The sequence below is a fragment of the Sorex fumeus genome, unplaced genomic scaffold (assembly GCF_029834395.1).
Source record: "Sorex fumeus unplaced genomic scaffold, SorFum_2.1 ptg000006l, whole genome shotgun sequence".
Taxonomy (NCBI): Eukaryota; Metazoa; Chordata; class Mammalia; order Eulipotyphla; family Soricidae; genus Sorex; species Sorex fumeus.
The window spans coordinates 19,565,315-19,585,107 of NW_026606063.1; the positions used below are offsets into that span (position 1 = coordinate 19,565,315).

Consider the following 19,793-nt stretch of genomic DNA (forward strand, 5'->3'; position numbering starts at 1 on the left):
TGGTCCTGCAGGTCCAGAGCACTATTCTTTGCAGGAAAAAAAATTTTTCTATCACCTCTAGAAAATTTAAAAAAAGTTTCTCTATTTTTAAATTTATGATATGGTAAACATGTTGTTTTCTTTCATTTTTCTGTTATGGGACCACACTTGTGGTGTTCGGGGGCCGCTCCCTGCATGGTGCTCCCGGCTCGTTCCTGGCAATGCTCAAGGAGCCATGCAGGCCTCCTGCATGCAAAGCATGTGCTTCAGACTCTTCCAGCTATCTCCTTGGCTGCAATATAGTAAACACACATAAATATGAGCAACTTTTTGAGTACCTTTGCATTTGGAGGGAGGAGGGATGGGGGGGAGCTGGTTGGTGCTGGGCCCTGTGTACCCGCCTTAAGGGTACCCGCCTTGAGACACACCCCTGTCCTAACTTTTTATTTTCTCTTTTTCCCTCTGCACCTGTTGGTGCTTCCCCAGTTGTTGGCCTTTCCAGAATCTTCGTTATTTATGGCAGAGCGAAAACTCAGGGAACTCGGCACTTTGTCAGTTTTCTGGGTCCCGAAGTCCCTGGCTACTCTGCTTTCTTCTCTGTTTTAGTTGTCAAATATAATTTCCGAAGATTTTAGTTTTATTTATCAGAGCCTGAGTACTTTCATTCAGAGACCTTAACAAGTGAGGATTGCTGCCCCAGGGTCATTAGGCTCTAATCATGGCCTCAGAGCTGGAACTTTCTCATGGACAAAGCCTGAACTCTGGAACTTTACCATGGCTACAGTTTCAGATTTAGAACCTTAGGAAAGCCCCTCCATTGACTGCCCCACACTGTTTGGGTGGGGAGGACTTTTCAGCTGCCCCGCGCAGTCTGCAGACATGTTTACCTCTGCATTGTAAAAAGAAATCTCATCTGATTCCATCCCCAGGAGAGTGGGAGTAAGTGACCCCCTTATTATGATTACGGGGGAGGGGGGGATGACACACAACTATCCAGTCTCGGCGGTCTTTTGATGATGCCACTGTCTTGTGTTCTTGCCTAGCCGAGTTACTCCTCTCATGCTGGATTAATTGGCTGTTGATCTGCCTTCTTCGTTATTCCTGTTGGGGTCTACATCCTTGGTGTCTTTGCTGATGTGACAGTAGAGTAGGGTGAAGTGGGGTGGGGGACATTGTTTATTTTTCATTGGTGTTCAGACAGTAGGATTCTTGTTTATTATGCAGACGGTTTGTGGGTTTGTACATTGTTCAGTTGACCCTTTCTTGGTGTTTTGGCTAGAGACGTGGGTGACCAGAGGTCACTTGGGCCGCACACAGTTCTGAGGTTTATACTTAGGGCTTCATACCCGTGAACCACGTCCTCTACCACTTGAGACACACCCCTGTCCTAACTTTTTATTTTCTCTTTTTCCCTCTGCACCTGTTGGTGCTTCCCCAGTTGTTGGCCTTTCCAGAATCTTCGTTATTTATGGCAGAGCGAAAACTCAGGGAACTCGGCACTTTGTCAGTTTTCTGGGTCCCGAAGTCCCTGGCTACTCTGCTTTCTTCTCTGTTTTAGTTGTCAAATATAATTTCCGAAGATTTTAGTTTTATTTATCAGAGGGAATAGGAAAATATGTTGCTCTTCCACTGTCTACAAAGAATTCTCTAATTGTGTTTTTAACTTACACTTTGGGAAAAAGAATCGGAGACCCAGTTCTGGCTCCATTATGTGTCTTTTATACTTAGTTATGTTGAAGTATATGAGTAAGCAGTAAGTATTCTCACTTACGTAAACTTTATCTGATACAGCAAATAACTAAGTTTTGATCCAGTGCGTAAGTTCAGATTTGACTAAACCTAGTTGTGTGAGAGGAGTCATGACTTCAGATGAGGATTTCACAAAATGTAAAGGAAACAGAGTTTTGATCCTTAATTTTTCACTGTTTTAGGAGGTAAATTGTGGAGAAATTGACTCAAGATGATAGAGTGTAATATAGAAATTAAAATGACATTAAAGAGTTTCTGATAATATAGTCTCTGATTGTACATATCCTAATAGCTTTAATTTTAGTTCTTTCTCACTTTCATTGCTGGGATAAGATAGAGCAATTGCTCGATTCATTTAATGAAGTATATATTGCCTTAATAAAAAAACAATCTTCCTAAAAATTTTTATTACTGTTTTAGAGATCTTAAAAAATATTCTAGGGAGAAGGCAGCTGGGGTAGAGAAGGGGCTACTAAGTCTATGATGCTTGGAGGGACCGTTGGGATGGGAGATGTGTGCTTAAAGTAGATAAAGGACCAAACATGATGGCCACTTAGTATCTGTATTGCAAACCATAATGCCCCAAAGTAGAGAGAGAATATGGGGGAAATTGTCTGCCACAGAGTCTGGAGGAGGGTTGGGATGGGGGCAGGGGTGGATACTGGGGACATTGGGGGTGGAAAAAATGCACTGGTGGGGGAATGGATGTTCGATCATTGTATGACTGAAACTCAAACATGATAGTTTTATTGAATCACTGTAAAAAAATACTCTGTAAAGTTTTATGATTTTAGTTCTAGATATATTTTATTTTTTAAAATACAAAGCTTTGTTGGAAAATAGAAGGGGGAAAAATTGGAAACTCCATAGCCAGGGAGGAACTTAGTATAGAATAGCTCAGTTCTTTCATCCTACATATATTTAAAGAGAAAATGAAAGCAACAATTAGAATAATCTTAGCAATTTATTTCAATCGCAGATGTTTCATTTTAATGTTTAGAATATATAATTTAAAATACTAATTTTCTACATATAAATTTTATACGTAGTAAAAAAGTAGGTTTCAGTGGGCTAGTTTCATTAGGGAATGTTTAAGGAAAACAACTGTTGCTAGACAACTCAAAATATGCCTCTTTGGGAAAATAATAAAATGAGAAGTTTAATCTGGTGTTTTATTGATTTATAAGTAGTAAAAATTGAAAGATTACTCTGGAATAATTTTAGAAGTTGTTACGCATTCTTTATTAATCTCAAAAACTAGAAACCATTATTTTGCAGATAAATCTTAATTTTTGTGAGTTTAGGAGTCAGCATGTTTTTATGTGGTCATGAATAAAATTTGCATAATTAATAACTTGAGTAAAATCAACTAAGTAGCATAAACAAGCAATTATGAGTCCCCATATATAATAAATGCTGTAAATATATGTGAGATGTATGTCGTATATTTCTCTGGGTCAGAAGTCTGCCATAGATCTCACTGTGTGAAAAGTGAAGTGGCAGTGGAACTGTGTTCCTTTCTGGAACCTTAAGGGAAGAATTTATTTCCTTGCCTTTCTGCCCTCAGTGGTACCAGCATTCTTCTACTTATCCTTCCCTTCCTGCAAATGTTTTTACTTTTCATGGGTGTTTTTATTAAAATAAAAATGAATGAACATAGTACTTAAGACTTAAAACTTTTTGAGACTTTTTTTTAAGTTTAATCTGTTTGAAACAGTCAAATTATGTGCTCTACTTGATTTACTTCACTCTTGCTATTATATTTATTCAGACCTGATGGCCAAAAGAAAGGAAGAAAATTTCTTTTCTCCTGAAAATGCCAAAAGACCAAGACTAGAATCTGAGTTGGAAGAAGATTTTGATAAAGATGGTGATGAAGATGAATGTACGGTGTCTTTTACTAATGGTACCTCTACCTTGGTAAGTGTGAGGCCTTAAAATTTGGGTTGTTGATTAACAAGTTTCTCCTGTTCAGTTAATAGGTCATACTCTTGATAAATAGTGAAGGCAATATAGTTTGTTAAAAACTTAGCTAAAATAACTTGAATAATTTTGACGTTGATAGCAACAGTAGTTGAGAAAATAGTGAAATAGAAATTCTTGTGAAAGAGAGTAAAATGAACAAACCTTTGGCAAGACTCACAAAGGACAAAAGGAAGACACAAATCTCTGTTACCAGAAATAGAATGGGGGCTCTCTTCACAGGTCCTGTCAGCAGTAAATGACTAATAAGGTAATGGTGTTAACTAACTACACACACAAGTGGACATATTTGGAATGGACCAAGTGCTCTAAAAGTTAAAGTACTACTGTATTATCAATGTGAAGTAGATAATGTGAATCATTTTGCAACTAAAAAAGGAAAATTCATCATTTAAAAATTCCCAAAAAACTCCCATATAATTCAGACCCAGTCGATTTGACTAGAAACTTGTACCAAGAAGAATTATCATTCTGCTGTCTCGGGGCTGGAGCAAAAGTACAGAGGGTAGGGCATTTGCATGCAGTCAACCCAGGTTCGATCCCCAGCATCCCATATGGTTCCCTGATCACTGCCAGGAGTAATTCCTGAGTGCAAAGCCAGGAGTAACCCTTGTGCATCGCCAGGTGTGACCCAAAAAGAAAAAAAAATCTGTAGTCTTCCAGAAAACAGAAGAGAAAGATTACTTTACAGTTAGTTTTCTTGGTATAAGACCCAAAGTATTAAGGGGAAAAAAGCAAAGAATTTAGGGCCAGAGTGATAGTACAGCTCACGGCAGACCTGGGTTCGGTCCCGGCAACTCCATCAGGTCCCCAAGCCCTGCCAGGAGTGATCCCTTAGTGCTGAGCCAGGAGTAAGTGTTGAGCTCAGCTGGTGTAGTCCAAAACAAACAAAAAAATAATAATCTAGTATATCTTATGAGTATGGGTGCAGAAACCCTAATATAGTGTTAGCGCATGTCATTTATCAGTATATATAAAGAGTCATATGCAATAACTAGTCATTATGTTTATAAGCTAATGCACAATAACACTGTAACACTGTCCTCCCATTGTTCATCAATTTGCTCTAGCGGGCCCAGTAACATCTCCATTGTGAGACTTGTTACTGTGTTTGGCATATTGAATACATCACGGGTAGCTTTCCATACTTTGCCTTGCGGGCGAGATACTCTCGATAGCTTGCTGGGCTCTCTGAGAGGGGTGGAGGAATCAGACTCAGCTTGGCCAGGCCGGCTGCACTCAAGGTAAACGCCCTACTGCTGTGCTGTCGCTCCATCCTTAATGCACAATAATTTACTATTTTAGTGGACAAAATAGGGAAGATCACATCGTATTTACTTTATGCATAGAAAGTCTTGACAGATTTCAGCATTCATTTATGATTAAAATTCTTAGAAAAGGAATAGATGTGGATATCAACACAATGAGGAACATTGAATAAAACCTACTGCTGATGTATTTAATGATGAAACACTGAACATGTTTTCTCTAAAATTCAGGACTAAGGCTATATGTCTGTTCCTTAATTCTTATTTAATATAATGCTGGCACACCAATATATAAAGCAAGGAAAGGAAACAGAAAGCACACAGATTGAAAAGAAAGAAACTCTCTGTCTTTGCATAGTACTTGATTATCTGCCAAGAATATCTCCAGGGATCTTCCCTCTCCTCCCACAAAAATCTCAGGGGATGAGAGAGAGTTCTGGCACAGTGGTAAATTGCCCACTGGCATGCCTTGAATGTGTGAGGCCCTCAGATTGATTGATCATCTGAATATAAATATTTTTAAGTCAGTAGCTATGTGTTTGCATTGAAACACAGATAAACTGAAATTTGAAGTATGCAAATTACTTTAAAACTGCTAAAGAAATAAAGAACCTGTCAGATAGATAGTACAGTGGGTAAGGCACTTGTTTAGTACGGAGCCCATGGGGGACTCTATGCAGTGACCATATGCTCAGGAGACTCCTAGATAAATCAACTCCCCTCCCCTTAAATAAGTTGACAACTTAGCACTGAGTCTAACAAAATATATAGTTCCTGAAAACTGCGATGCTAAAGGAAGGAATCCCAGAAGATCTAAACAAACATTGTATATTAATAGATTCAAAGAATTGATAAAAGATGTAATTTCTTTCTCCAAATTATCACACAGATTTAATGCATTTTCTATCAGAATCTCATGTTTTTTTTAAAATACATAATCAAATTTATCCAAAAATGTGGGTGTACAAGTAGAGAAGCTAGACTATCAAAAATATGTTATGAAAATAAAGTGAATTTAGGAGTCAGTCTTTCAAATTTTAAGATCTAATAGTAACTAAAATCATGTCATATTGGTATAGAGAAGGCTATTCAGTGGAAGAGAGGTAGTTTTTTTCAACTACTGCTGGGTCTCCATTTGACATCTGGTGAACTCAGTTGAAAAGGAAATAATTTAAGAATGTACAGAATTCATAAAAGTGTATTGCTGAAGAGGAGGGTATGCAAATGACAAATATGCCTGTGATATTCAACAGCTGGATCAGGCGTCCACTGTGTCTTTTATTCACCATTGTATTTGAAGCCCTAGCAACAGCAATAAGGCAAGAAAAGTAAATCGGAGAGGTGAAAATTGGAAAAGAAGTAGTCATGTTACCTTTATTACAGATGACATGATACTGTACATAGAAGACACAAAAGAGTCCACAAAAACAAATAGAAAAAACCTTCAAGAAGCAAACCAAAATGGCATAGTGGCTGACTACAAAGTCAGTACACAAAAATTGGTCGCATTCTTCTATACAAATAATCAGAAGAGAATGAAATTTAAAAAAAATTGATCCTAAATAAAATAGTTTCCAAGAACATCAAGTACCCAAGAATGAGCTTAATAAAAGAGGTGGGAGATCTGTACCATAAAATCTTCAGAACACTTAAGAAAGGAAAAGACCTTAGAACATGAAAAAATATTCCCTGCTCTTGGATTGGAAGGATCAGTAATGTCAAAATGACCATTTTACCTAAACTACTACATAGATTCAAAGCAATCACTATCCAAATTCAGATACTATTCTTTAAGGACTTAGAACAGTCTGTATAAGTTTGTATGGAACCACAAAATAACCCTTACTAGCCAAAAGCATGCTGAAAAAATAAGACCAGAGGTGGGGGTAGGAGTAGGAGCAGGGAAGACTAACTTATTATGTAAGTTGAAACTATACTGTAGAGCCATAATGATCAAAACATCAAAACAGCATGATAGTGAAATAAGAAAAGACTCCAACCAATGGGTCAGTAAAGAATGTCCAAGGACAAACACCCCCGTATGTGATCAGTTCGTATTTAGTAAAGGTGCTGAATGCATGACATGGAGTAAAGACAGCCTCTTCAAGAAATGGTCCTGGCAAAATTGGATAACCACATGTAAAACAGTAAAACTGGATTTGTATCTCACACCTTACACAAAAAGTCAATTCAAAGTGGATCAAAGACCTTGAGATCAGATCAGAATCTCTAAAAATACATTGAGGAAAATATAGGCAGAATGCCCCAAGATCTGAATGTCAAAGGTACCTTCAGTGGTGCCACTGCGCAGTGGCACCAGAATAAAACTAGACAGATGGGGCCACATCAAATTAAGGCATTTCTGCATGGCAAAAGAAACATCGGCTAGAACTAAAAGACAGCTAACTGGGAGAAAATATTGGAGGTCAACAATGGATGATATTCAGAATATGTAAAGTTCTCACAAAGATCGGCAACCTGGGGGTTAGGAAAGAGAGAGGGAGCTTGACACTGGTGGTAGGATTGGTGATGGAACATTGTATGTCAAAAACTCAATCATGAATAACTATAATTAACTGCTATTGCAAAGTAAAATTTGGATGTAAAAACAAAGCAGAGTAAAACATCAAAGATGACAATAAATTCAGTCCAAGAGAGCTTTTTAAAAAAATTGTCATCAGGTAATTCAAATTGAAATTGTGAGATAACATTCCATCCGAATGGCTGAAAAAAGTGACAACACCAAATGCTGATAAGTGTATGCAGAAACTAGATCACATATATGTTGCTGGTTGGAATGTAAATGATAAAGCAGCTCTTCGAAAATTAACACTCAACTACCTACTCTTTAACCCAACATTTGTTACATGAGATGAAGATTCATTTTCACACTAAATATATATATATGAATATTCATGGCAGCTTTTTTTGTAATTAGCCTCAGACTAGAAATGCAGATGTCAGTCTTCCTTTTTGCATACACTGTTACATTCCTGAGAATGATGGATGTATGTAAAACTATATGACAACATTCATGAGAATGAATATGCTGTGTTACAGCTATACTATGAAATACTGCTTAGCAGTAAGAAGCAGTGAACTGATCACAGTAACAACAGAGAATTATTCAGAGTGAAAACAAGCCAATCTCCAACTGTTAAATTCTGTGTGATTTCATTCATATAATCTTGAAATGACTATTACAGAACTGTAGAACAGATCAGGGGACCAGAGGTTAAGGGTTGGCGTAGATTGGGTGGGATATAGATGTGGCTATCAAGGAGCAACATGATTGATACTTAGTCTGTTGAGTATTCTGAATCCTTACTCTATCATTGACTATTTCCTTTTTGTGATACTGTACTATTCAAGATGTTACCATTGGCAAAAACTGGGTCAAGGATTCACGGGCTCACTTTTTATTACTCTTATTTTATACAACTGCATCTTTTATACAACAGCTACAATTAGATCCAAATTAAAATGAATTAAAAAAATATCTTCAGCTGTGATTTCCAGTATGTCATGCCAGAATTGAAAGTTTTTTTTTTTAAGTGTGTGTGTGTGTGTGTGTGTGTGTGTGTGTGTGTTTCCTTTTTAATAAGATTTTTCTCTCGGAGAAGAGAACTAGGGAGTTTTAAATAAGTAAATAGAAAAAAAAACTGGGGATACCATGGAGATGGCTTTAGCAGTTGAGGTACATACATGCTCCTGACCAGAGTTCTGTCCCTGGTACTCCCTAGCTTCTGGAGCATTGCCATATGCGACCCTTATTGTTGTCCCTGGGAGGTCCTCAAAAATAAAAAGGAAAAACTTGTCAAATGTGTTCTTAATTGATTTATTTTTCATACTTTAAGTACAAAATGTAAGTACTTACTGTGTTCCAAAATCTCTCTCTCTCTCTCTCTCTTAAGCTGGTTTTGGGCCACTCCTCGCAGTAGTTAGGGGTTCCTTCTCTCTGTGTACTCTGGAATCACTCTTGTTGGGCTTGGGGTACCGTATGGGATACTGGGAGCTGAACCTGGGTGGGCCATGTGAGGCAAGCGCCCTACCCACCGCACTGTGTCTCTGACTACCGTGTACCAAAATCTTAATTAAAAACATTTGACATATATTTGCAATGAAGAATTAGTTATATCTTACAGATTTAGAAACTTTGTATTCTTACATATCCATACAGAAATTCAGATAGAACGCAGTCTTAAAAACGTATACTTGGTTTCTAAGGGATTTCATGTGTTCAGAGTCACCTTTTGGGATACACTCCATAAAGTTGTGGTCTCACAGGAAGTTTTACTCTGCTATTGCAGTCAGGGAATTCTCCCCTTCCAGACAGTTAACTATAGCAGAATTTATTTTTGATGTCATGACTAAAGAGTGTGTATAAACTACTGGCACTGAGAAGGTGAGGAGCATTGTGAAACATCCCACAATTATGAGATAGGCTTCCCCCTTTCCTGCTCAACAAAAAATTATCTTACTCAAAATGTCAGTAGTATCTATATTTAGAAACCATGTGCTACTTACCTCAGTATGGTTTTGATTGGCATTATCTAAAAATATCTCTCCACCTGTTAGAATGGTGGTTATCGAAAAACCAAACAAACAAACAAAAAAACCCCAAGAATAGGAAATATTGATGGGGATGTAGATACAAAGAATACAAAGAATCCCCCAGTTTTAGAGTGTAAAATGGAACAGACACTAAGGAAAATGGTATTAAGATTTTTTTTTTCAATAAACAGAATAGAAATACTACGATTTAGCTATTCCCCTTCTGGGTATTACCTGAAGAATATTAAAATATTGCTACAAAAAGACACATGCTTCCCTATATATAATAAATTGCAGTATTGTTTATAATAGATGGCATTAAATTGATGCCTCAGTGAAATTTTTAAAAATTATGTAGTCGTTTTATTTTTAGAGGCTCTCAAAGGAGAGTGGACTCCTAGGGTTCCCATTTAATTTAATCTTCCTTGTTGATTGAAGCTAATTCGTTTCTTGTAACTTGTTTTATTAGTGGTCTTTTAATCAATTTGAATGAGAAAAAACTACAGTGAGTAAACTAGACTGATTATTTTTTTAAAATCTTTTTTAATAGACCGCAGCAGAAGTTGGAATAATTGAGAGTATTCAGTTAAAAAACTTCATGTGCCACTCCATGCTTGGACCTTTCAAATTTGGTTCAAATGTCAACTTTGTCGTTGGAAACAATGGAAGTAAGTATTCTCAATGATATTGAGCAATGAGCAGTACTTTGGGATTAGAATGGATTATCTTTTTAAAATAAGCGACTAAGTGCAGTTATACATCTGTAACATGCTCTTAAGTATTTTCAACATTCTCTGCCAATTTACTTCTTTAAAAAATGCATTAGCTCTGGGTTAGTAATGACGAGCCCATGATTATTCATTTGAATCTGTTAACCTTGAAATTCCTTCTGTAGAAAGGCGGAGAGCTAGCTACTGTCTCCTCAGTTGAGGCAGCCCTTTGTCCTATGTCTTAAACCTTGCTATTAAACATCAGAACATCAGAACGGAACATTAAAAAAGTGCCAAGGTTGTGCAGACATGAAAAAATAAAAACGTACTTATCATTGTACTGTAAATGCAAGCTTTTTAAAAGATAGAAGGTGGTTGTTCTAGTATTTAAAAGAAAATTGAGGTTCTTAAAGTTTTCTTTAGGAAAGATCCAGCTGAAATATTCCAGGCCAAAGTTTCTAGTCAGCAAAAGTTTGGAGAGAGAGAGTAGATATATATTAATAATAATGAACAACTTAATGTTGCTTTTACCATTTGACATATGGAAGGGCGAGAACCTGGTACTGGAGATTCATGTGGTGGTAATATTGTTGAAGATTCTAAGAAACATTTGCCAATTTTAGGGGGTGAGGAGATGACTCAGATTTGGCCTCTGGTGCTGTCGGCTCCTCAGCACTGCATCAGGAGTGTCTCCCAAGTACACCCCCCACAAAAGAAAAAGGAAAAGAAAACAACCCAGTAACAAAGGGATTTGGGGGGGAGGTGCTTTATACAGAAATCTCTGAGGAACCAATTAAAATCACTCCTTTTGCAGGGGATGCATTGGTAACTAGGTGCCTGAAACCTGGGTTTAACCCCCAGCACCATATAAACAGCTTTACCCTGCTCCTTTTTTGATGAAGGGGTGAGATGGTGAAGATTTTCTGGCCAAACTGGCCACAATGTAGAGAATATATTAGAAGGTGGAAGGTTACAGGAATGAGACGGATCGTTACAGGAATGACACGTAGCCTTCGTCATAGGCCACCCAGCCGTGAGATGTCCTGAGTCTCGGTGTGCATGGAGAGAGGCTTGCCTGCCAGGTTCCACTACCTGGTTCCATAGCTAGGAAATGAAAGTAGGATTTTGTAGTTCCACAATCTACATTGTAACTGTGTTTTCAGAGGAGAGCATGAATAAAGATGACTGATGGGTTCTGCGCTTAAGGACTTTCTATTCCGCACTTTAAACTGCTTTTATTAATAAAATTTGGCTGGAGCGATAGCACAGCGGGTAGGGCGTTTGCCTTACAAGCGGCCAACACGGCCGACCTGAGTTCGATTCCTCCGCCCCTCTCGGAGAGCCCAGCAAGCTATCGAGAGTATTCGATATGCCAGACACAGTAACAACAAAGTCTCCAATGGAGACGTTACTGGGCCCGCTCGAGCAAATCGACGATCAACGGGAGGGCCTTTACCTTTTACCTTTACCTTAATAAAAGTATTGGTGCGAGTGGTAGAGGCAGTGAATTTGGTGCTGAAGAAAAGTAGCAAGTTAGTGTAGGTGCTTGGAAAGCCTTCCCAGGCTGGAGAGATAGTTTAGTGGGCAGGATGCATGTCTTGCGCACATGCCTGGGTTTGGTTCCTGGTACCACATAGGGTCCTGTGAGCCTGCCAAGAGTGATCCCTGAGTGCAGCCAGGAGTAAGCCCTGAGCTCTGCAGGGTGTGCTCTAAAAATGTAAAAAAGAAAAAGGTGTAAAAGGCATTTAGGCTAGTAATGATTGTTAATCTGGGGTTCTTTGTGGACAGTGGACTGAGTAAGTTGTTTGCTCATGAAGTCGGCAAATGATTCTCCATATTCTAGGTAGTTGTTAAAGATTTTGGAATCTTGATTTGATATTTTATGTCCTGTAGATAAAACTTTTCAAAGCAAGTGCTTTCTCCTGTTCCCTCACCCCCCTTTAATTTTGTGGTGCTCGGGTTCCGACTCAGAACTTTACTTTTGCTAAGCCACATACCCATCCCCATAATACACTTTTTGAAGAGCTGGGATGAAGAAAATAATTCTTAAAACATTAAGTATTTAATTCTGACTTTCACCATTTTTTGTGGAGCTGACTGGTGGCAGACAGGTAGAGTGCCCAGGGAAAGGGGGTTATTTATTTAGAAAAGTATATTTTTGGGGGTGTGGATGGGAGTTGGGGAGACCCACATGGAGTTCTCAGGACTTACTACTGGTTCTGTTTCGGGACTGTATGTGATGCTGGGGATCTATCCCAGGTTGGTCTCCTGCAAGGCAAGCACCTTAGCTCTTAAACTGTCTCTCAGGTCTCCAATCCTTATTTATTTCTTGTCTGTGGAACTTGTGTTTAAATATTGTTCAAAATAGTTTGGTCATCTGAGAATTTTTTACCCAAAATTATTTTTTAATAGTACAGCTGAATATTTCATGACATACACAACTCTTTTAAATTGAGCTTCCCTGATTTACAATATTGTTACTGATGGTTTCATGCATACGTAATTCCAGTGCCACAGTCCTCACTAGGGTACCCACCTCCCTCCCACAAGGCCTTAGGCCCATCCCTTTAAGTTCCTTCTACTCCCAACAAACTGTTCGGTAGAGCAGTTCTCTCATTTGTTGCCTTTGTCTCCTGTACTGCTTCCTTGCTATTCGTCTCTAAATGCTCATAAAAGAGAGATTATTCCATATCTATCCCTTTTCTTTTGACTGACTTGACTCAGCATAATACCTTTTAGTTCCATATTCCAGCAACTATAGGATTTTGCTCTTCCTTAGAGCTGCATAATACTCCATTTCACATTCATATACCGCAACCTCTTGATCCATTCATCTGCAGTTGGGCATTTGGGTTGTTTCCATATTTTGGCTATTGTACTACGCACTGCTGCGTATCCTTTTGAATTCATGGTTTTGTGTTTGGGGGATAGGTGTCAAGAATTAGTATTGCTGGGTCACGTGGGAGTTCTATTTCTGTTTTTTTGAGACATCTCCATACTGTAGAGGCTGAACCACGACATTTCCACCTGTCTCACCACATCCCCACTAACACTGTCTGTTTCTCTCTGGACTGATAGAGTATCTCAGTATTCTGATTTGAATTTCCGTTATGAGGGACGCTGAGCACTCTTTCACATGCCTGTCGACCATCTGTATGTCTTCTCTGGGAAAGTTCTGGTTCATCTCCTTGCCCTATTTTTGTATGGTTTCACTGGAGTTTCTGTGGTTAATTTTTGTGAGTGCTTTGTAGATCTTACACATAGTCTTTTTCTTTTAAAAGTTTGCTGCTTTGATGGTGAAAGTAAATTGGCATTGAAGTATAGCACTATTTCAGAATTAGATTAATTTACATTTGCATTCAGAGATCTTTTCCCATCAAGTTACGAGTTAGCTTCCCCCCCCCGCCCTTCTCTTGTTCAATGACTGTAATTTCTTCCATGCCTGTTTCTTTAGGTGGGAAAAGTGCCGTGCTCACAGCTCTCATCGTTGGTCTTGGTGGAAAAGCCGTTGCCACAAATAGAGGATCTTCTCTAAAAGGTTTTGTGAAAGATGGACAGAAGTAAGTATTTGCTTTCTACATGTACTTTTTAGTTCTTTGGTGAGAAACAGCGGCGTTAGAGTCTCAGTTCTTATAGACGAGAGGTCCCAGACTTGGCCTACCACCCCCTTTGTGGGAAAAGAATTACTCAGAGTGTCCTGAAAATTTTACCTTTTTGCAGACAAACAGTATGTGCCTTCCTCAGTCACTCTGTGAGGTTATTCCAGTGTCCTGTGAGGGAATGAGAGCTCCCACTTCGTAGTAGTCCTTAGAGTCCTTATTCATCTCACTCTTAGTCCTTATAGAAAATGAATTGACTTCCTAGGACTGGGACAAATGTATCACATCTTTCATTCAATACTTGCCCTGTTGCCAGTATGCCCCACTGTTACTTGTTATTCTGCCCAGACAAAGAGCCTTGTGTAAGTTGTTGCCTTCAGACAATTACTTACACTCTTTCTGTTTTTGTTTTTGTTTGGGGTTCACTCCTGACAGTCTCAGGGGATTATATGGGATGCTGGCGATTGGACCCAGGTCTGCCCTGTGCAAGACAAATGCCTTACCTGCAATACTAATTGCTCCATGCCAACCCCATCCCTAACTCCCTGCAAGTGCACCCTCCCTCCTTACACACACAGACACACACACAGACACACACACACACACACACACACACACTCTTACACTCTTGCTTCTGTTATCTTTTTGGAAGAATAGACTAATCTTTATATTTCTGTGTAAAGATATGCCTAAACTTTTAACTTTTTCTGGCTCTTTCAAACCAAACTTCACCAAGTCCTTGTTAATGTAATAAGGGAAAAAGAAAGTCAGATCTCGCAGATCTTTTTTTCAACTCCAAAAAAGAATTCCAAAAGAAGCCACAGCCCTCTGGCTGATTTCAGTCCCCTGTGTACCAGTGTGTCTGTTTGGAGGAGCACAATCACAAAGTGTCTTTGGGGTCCATTTTGATCCCTGGTCAGTGGCCATGTGACTACCCTCCTGGGCTTTATGTTTCTATTTCTTTTGTTAAAGTGTTACAACTTGCTGCCACAGAATAGTTTGTTGGTTACCCCTTTTGCATCATCAAACTCAAGGCCTTTCTCCTTATCCTTAAGAAGTTCTTCTTTTCAGGCTAGTCTCATTCTTCTTTTTATCTGCTGTCCCAGATAACTTTGAAGGGAACCTTGTTTCTCTGGACAAACTCTCTCATGTCAGTCTCAGCGTGAGGCTGCAATTCTCTGCTCATGACTATCTTACCGTGCCCAGTGCCCAGAACTTTTGGAACTTTGATAATTAACAGTGATTCATTTTTCTTATATAATGATTTTTCTTTTGCTTAGGGGCTATAGTCATGATTAAAAGAAGCTATCAAATGGAAACGATGTAAATTAGTATTGCAGATTTCTCCTGTTCCTTAGATCCTTAAGAATCTTAACGCTCAGCCCCCAGGTTAACTCAGAAGAAGGGGACAAAAGAAGCACAGAAAATTGTTTCCCATGTCGTGGCCTTGGGGGAAAAAATGTTGCGAGCAATTCTCTCGTCTGTTTTCTGGTCCCTGCTGTCTCTGGGTCCTAGCTCAGCATCTCCCTCGGTCCTCAAGCAAAATGATGTCTTAAGTTAAATATTTGTTGCTTTAACGCTTGAAGATACCTCTGTTCTGTTTCTATTTCTTGTACTTAGCAAAACGTTCTTACTTCCCTAAATAATCACCTACTCAGCTCAGCCACATAACTCCTTGATCATCCAAATAGAAAGGTTGGAATGTATTTTTAACTTAGCATTAAATATTTTAAATGTCAATTAAATATTTGTTACCTAGACCAAAGTGGAAATTTTCTTCTGAAACTTGTCATTGGAAAATATGTTTTTAAGAAGAAAAGGCTAACTTAAATCAACTTTCAGAGGAGAGTTTTTGAGCCTCAGTCAGCTGAGCTTACGGCTTTCTCCTAGCTCTGTGCTCGAGGCTCAATCTCAACTATACTTGAAGGACTGTGTGTGATGCTGGGGAGTCAGCTGGGCTCAGCCGTTAGCATGGCAAGCACCTCAGATGGGTCTCTCTGGACCCTGAACTTGGTTCTGTCTTAATATGATTTGCCATTGAAGCTTCTCGTTTCAAAATAAATTTATTTTTCTGAAATATTATAAGGGTGGTACAGATTCCAATGTACTCTTATCCGTTTTCCTTAATGTTGGCATTTTATTAACTGAACTTCAGGCCTGCTTTGGATTTGTCCGGTTTTGGTTTAAAATTTTAAAGAGGAGTCTTTTTCTCCCCAAGCTTGTCTTCTTTTTCAAACATGGCTCTTTCTTGCTCTTTCTTTCTCCTCACAGTTCTCTAAATTTCTTTCCGTAAATAAAATTTGGTTTCGCTTAAAAAGAAATAATAAGAAAGGAAGAAGAGACTCTGTCTGAGTTAAGGTCTGATTTCTGTATTAGCTTATCCGTGAACACAGGTTGGAGGCTGGTGGTGTTGCTTAATTTCCCATTGGCACACGTGTAGAGGAAGGTGACAGATGGGGACTGGCCAGACACACAACTCAGTGTATTATCTACAGTGTCCCCAGCGCCATCCCAGCCACCTCCTCTCTCATGAAACTCAGTTCTGTGGACAAAATCTCCATTAAAATTTTACAATAATTCTTTTTTTTTTTTCTTTTTGGGTCATACCCAGCAATGCACAGGGGTTACTCCTGGCTCATGCACTTAGGAATTACTCCTGGCGGTGCTCGGGGGACCATATGGGATGCTGGGAATCGAACCTGTGTCGGCCATGATGGCTGCATGCAAGGCAAAGGCCCTACCTGCTGTGCTATTGCTCCAGCCCTTTACAATAATTCTTAAACCATCATTTTTTAAGAGACTGCTAGGCCTCCAATTTATAGATCCTTTATTATGCAATTTAGTAACATTATACTACTGGTTGTGCATTGCTCTCTGTGGAAAATGTATGATTTTCTTCCACATGATGCAACTAAAAGTTGAATTTTCTGTGCGTCTGTGCTATTAGTTCTTTTTTACACTTTCTCTTATTCTCAATTTCATTTTGTTTGTTGTTGCTGTGATTATCTTTAACATTATTCTCTAGTAACCTGTCAGTCGTCAGCTACTTCTTAGTTAATTTTCAAATGAATGGGGCAATCATTTGGATGTTTCGAACATAATCTCGTGCCATCCTGGCAATGGAGCTTCGAGTGTCTTACCCCGCCTTCCCGCCTTAGCTCCGCAGATATCTCCATCACGTTGAGGAACAGAGGGGATGATGCCTACCGAGCAAACGTGTATGGCGACACCATTGTTGTGCAGCAGCACATCAGCATGGACGGAAGCCGGTCTTACAAGCTCAAAAGCGGAACAGGTTTGTTAGAAAGCGCTTTGCGTGTTCGTCCAGAGCCTTGGTAAATAGCCAGTCACGTCGAGCTAAAGTGATTGTGCTCGCATTTGTTGAAAGGACAGTTCCTTCAGAGTTCTGGAAACTCTGTGATTGTTGGTCGAATACATGTAAGTACATTCTACATGTGTGCATGCTTCCTGTAGTTGTTTGACCACAGAACATTCTCCGGCAAAACCATGAGGAGGAGGGTTTGGGTTCCCCTGAAATAGGACGTTTTGTTAGGGATGGTTACTAGAGAGGGTTAGTGAGAGGTGGAACAAGGGCACAGAGGAAGAGGTGGGGAACTTTGAGAGTTACTGAAGAGACAGCTGAGAAAGAAAACTGTAGGTCCGAGCAGAAGAAAAGCACATCTCTGCGTCTGGGTGTCTACTTTTTCTGGGTACTTACATCATGTTTGGTGCATCTCCCCAGTGCTTGTATCTTCAGTCTGTACAGGTGTTTGTATATTCAGAAATACCTTTCTGGATAACATAACAAATAAGACTTTTTTATGAGGCAAGCGGTGAAGAGTGAGTGGGGAGGGTTGGGCCAGAAGTGCTTCCTCCAGGCTTTCTCTGATCAGAGTGCTCAGGCATCACATGGGTGCCAGGGATTGAACCTGAATCCTCTTCATGCAAGGAAATCTCCTTGCCTGCTGTATTATCTCTATAGTCCAAGAATCAAATGTTTTTACACTAATACATTTGATTTGCTCGAGCAGACCCAGTAGCGTCTCCATCATGAGACTTGTTGTTACTGTGTTTGGCATATCAAGTACGTCACGGGTAGCTTGCCAGGCTCTGCCGTGTGGGCGAGATACTCTCGGTAGCTGGCCGGGCTCTCCGAGAGGGGCAGAGGAATCGAACTCGGGTCGGCCATGTTGGCTGCGTGCAAGGCAAACGCCCTACCGCTGTGCTATCGCTCACTGCTCATTTTTTTTTCTATACTGTTTTTCTAGAGGCAATGATCATTTTTCTGTCTTCTAACTAGGCACAGTGATTTCTACCAAGAAAGAAGAGCTGATTGCAATTCTGGATCATTTTAACATACAGGTAATTGCTAAATTTGCAATTCAAATGAATAATGTGACATAACATTTTTGTTTGTGGTATAGAAAAATCTAAAGTGACCTCATGAATAAATTAACCTCAAGATTCTAGAATGTCAAGTATTATTGGTGAAGTTCCTTAAAATATATTACTTTTAGGGAAATTTTTAGTGTATAATTTAACACCTTTGATTTGATAGAACAGTCAAAACCATCTTTTCTTGTCTGTATCACTTTTTATTTGTGCATAAGGGCTGAAAAAATTCTTGCTTTTAAGGTCAGAATTTCAAGAATAGTCAAATTCTTATGAAAAGGAAACTTATTCTAGAAAGATAAAATATTTCTCTGTATATTCAGAGTTACTGATTATAACTGTAGAAGACAAGATTTGAAAACTTTCTGCTAAGATATTTTGCCTGAATAATTAGAAATAGGTCACATACAGTCAGGAGTAAATTTGTTTATACAGTGTCTAGGAATGACCATTGATAGAGCCTTGCCTTGTGTGCGAGTACTCTGTGCCAGTCTAATGTCTCTGTCCACTGTGCCAGCTGCATTATTCTCAGGTCAAGAACAAGAATTCTAGTCACCCAGGGGGGAAAACAGGAGTCTGGGTCTTTTTCCCATTTGATTGAAGACAAAACTATTGATAGTAGAAATATGCTCTTTGAAGTAAGCACTAGCCACATAATGACTTGAACACCTGAAATGTGTAACTGAGAAGTCAGTTATTTTTTTTCACATAAAGTGTAGAAATTAACCTGTGTCCAGAAACTTTTGAGTTACACGGGTTGAGAGAATTATTATTAAAATCTGGATAAATGCAGATGCAGCCAAATGCATTTGGGACTGGAACAAACATAAAACATTTCAGAAAAATCAGGAAGGTCAAGAGTTAGGCGTTACGAATTCATAGGTATTAGGGAGAATATTAAATGGCATAAAGTTTGTCGCTCCACTGTTGCCCTGTGAGGAAAACTATAGTCACTTCAGTGGGTGGAAAGTCGGCAGTGGTAGGGAAATTACCTCCTCCTGCGGTTGGAGTGATGGTACAGTCCTTAAAGCAGTGAGCCTGCTTGTGCCCTCAGGACTTCCAAGTATAGGCCAGAATCCAGGCCTCCTGTTTGCAAAACCTCTGCTGCAGCCCATTTTTAAGTTTTATATGTTTATAGCTACAAAGAATCTTTTGAGTATTTGATGGCTTACATTGTTTCCATTGGACAGTGTTGGTTCAGCAAGAAGAGAGTGCATAATATCTTTACATGTGGGTCTGAAGTTAGTACAGGGGGTAGGAGGTTTGTTTCGCAGTTGGCCAATATCCATATGGTCCCCCAAGCCCACCAGGAGTGATTCCTGAATGCAGAGTCAGGCGTCAAAACCCTGAGCGCCACCAGGTGTGGTCCAAAAACAAAAACAAATCTTCAAGTGTCTGGTTATGTTTGTCCTCAGTTCCTCCCTTTCTTCTTTCTCTCAAGTTCACTTGTCTGTGCTCTTTGCTTTCCCCAAGGCTCAACAGGTAAAGCTGCCCGAGTTTTAAATAACCTTAGACTAAGGTAGGAATTACAGACCCCATTTCGGAAACAAAAGGGTGTA

At 39.2% G+C, this 19,793-nt stretch overlaps 1 protein-coding gene across 1 annotated transcript in view; it reads left to right on the forward strand.

Moving 5' to 3' along the window:
* The window catches only part of SMC6 (structural maintenance of chromosomes 6), a 91,991-nt gene that overhangs the window by 7,072 nt on the left and 65,126 nt on the right, over window positions 1-19,793 (forward strand). Inside the window, exons 2-6 of the mRNA XM_056124774.1 lie at window positions 3,500-3,648; window positions 10,084-10,201; window positions 13,698-13,803; window positions 17,001-17,137; window positions 18,143-18,204. Coding sequence (XP_055980749.1) covers window positions 3,505-3,648; window positions 10,084-10,201; window positions 13,698-13,803; window positions 17,001-17,137; window positions 18,143-18,204 — 567 coding nt within the window. The 5' untranslated portion in view covers window positions 3,500-3,504. The remainder of the gene's footprint in view (window positions 1-3,499; window positions 3,649-10,083; window positions 10,202-13,697; window positions 13,804-17,000; window positions 17,138-18,142; window positions 18,205-19,793) is intronic.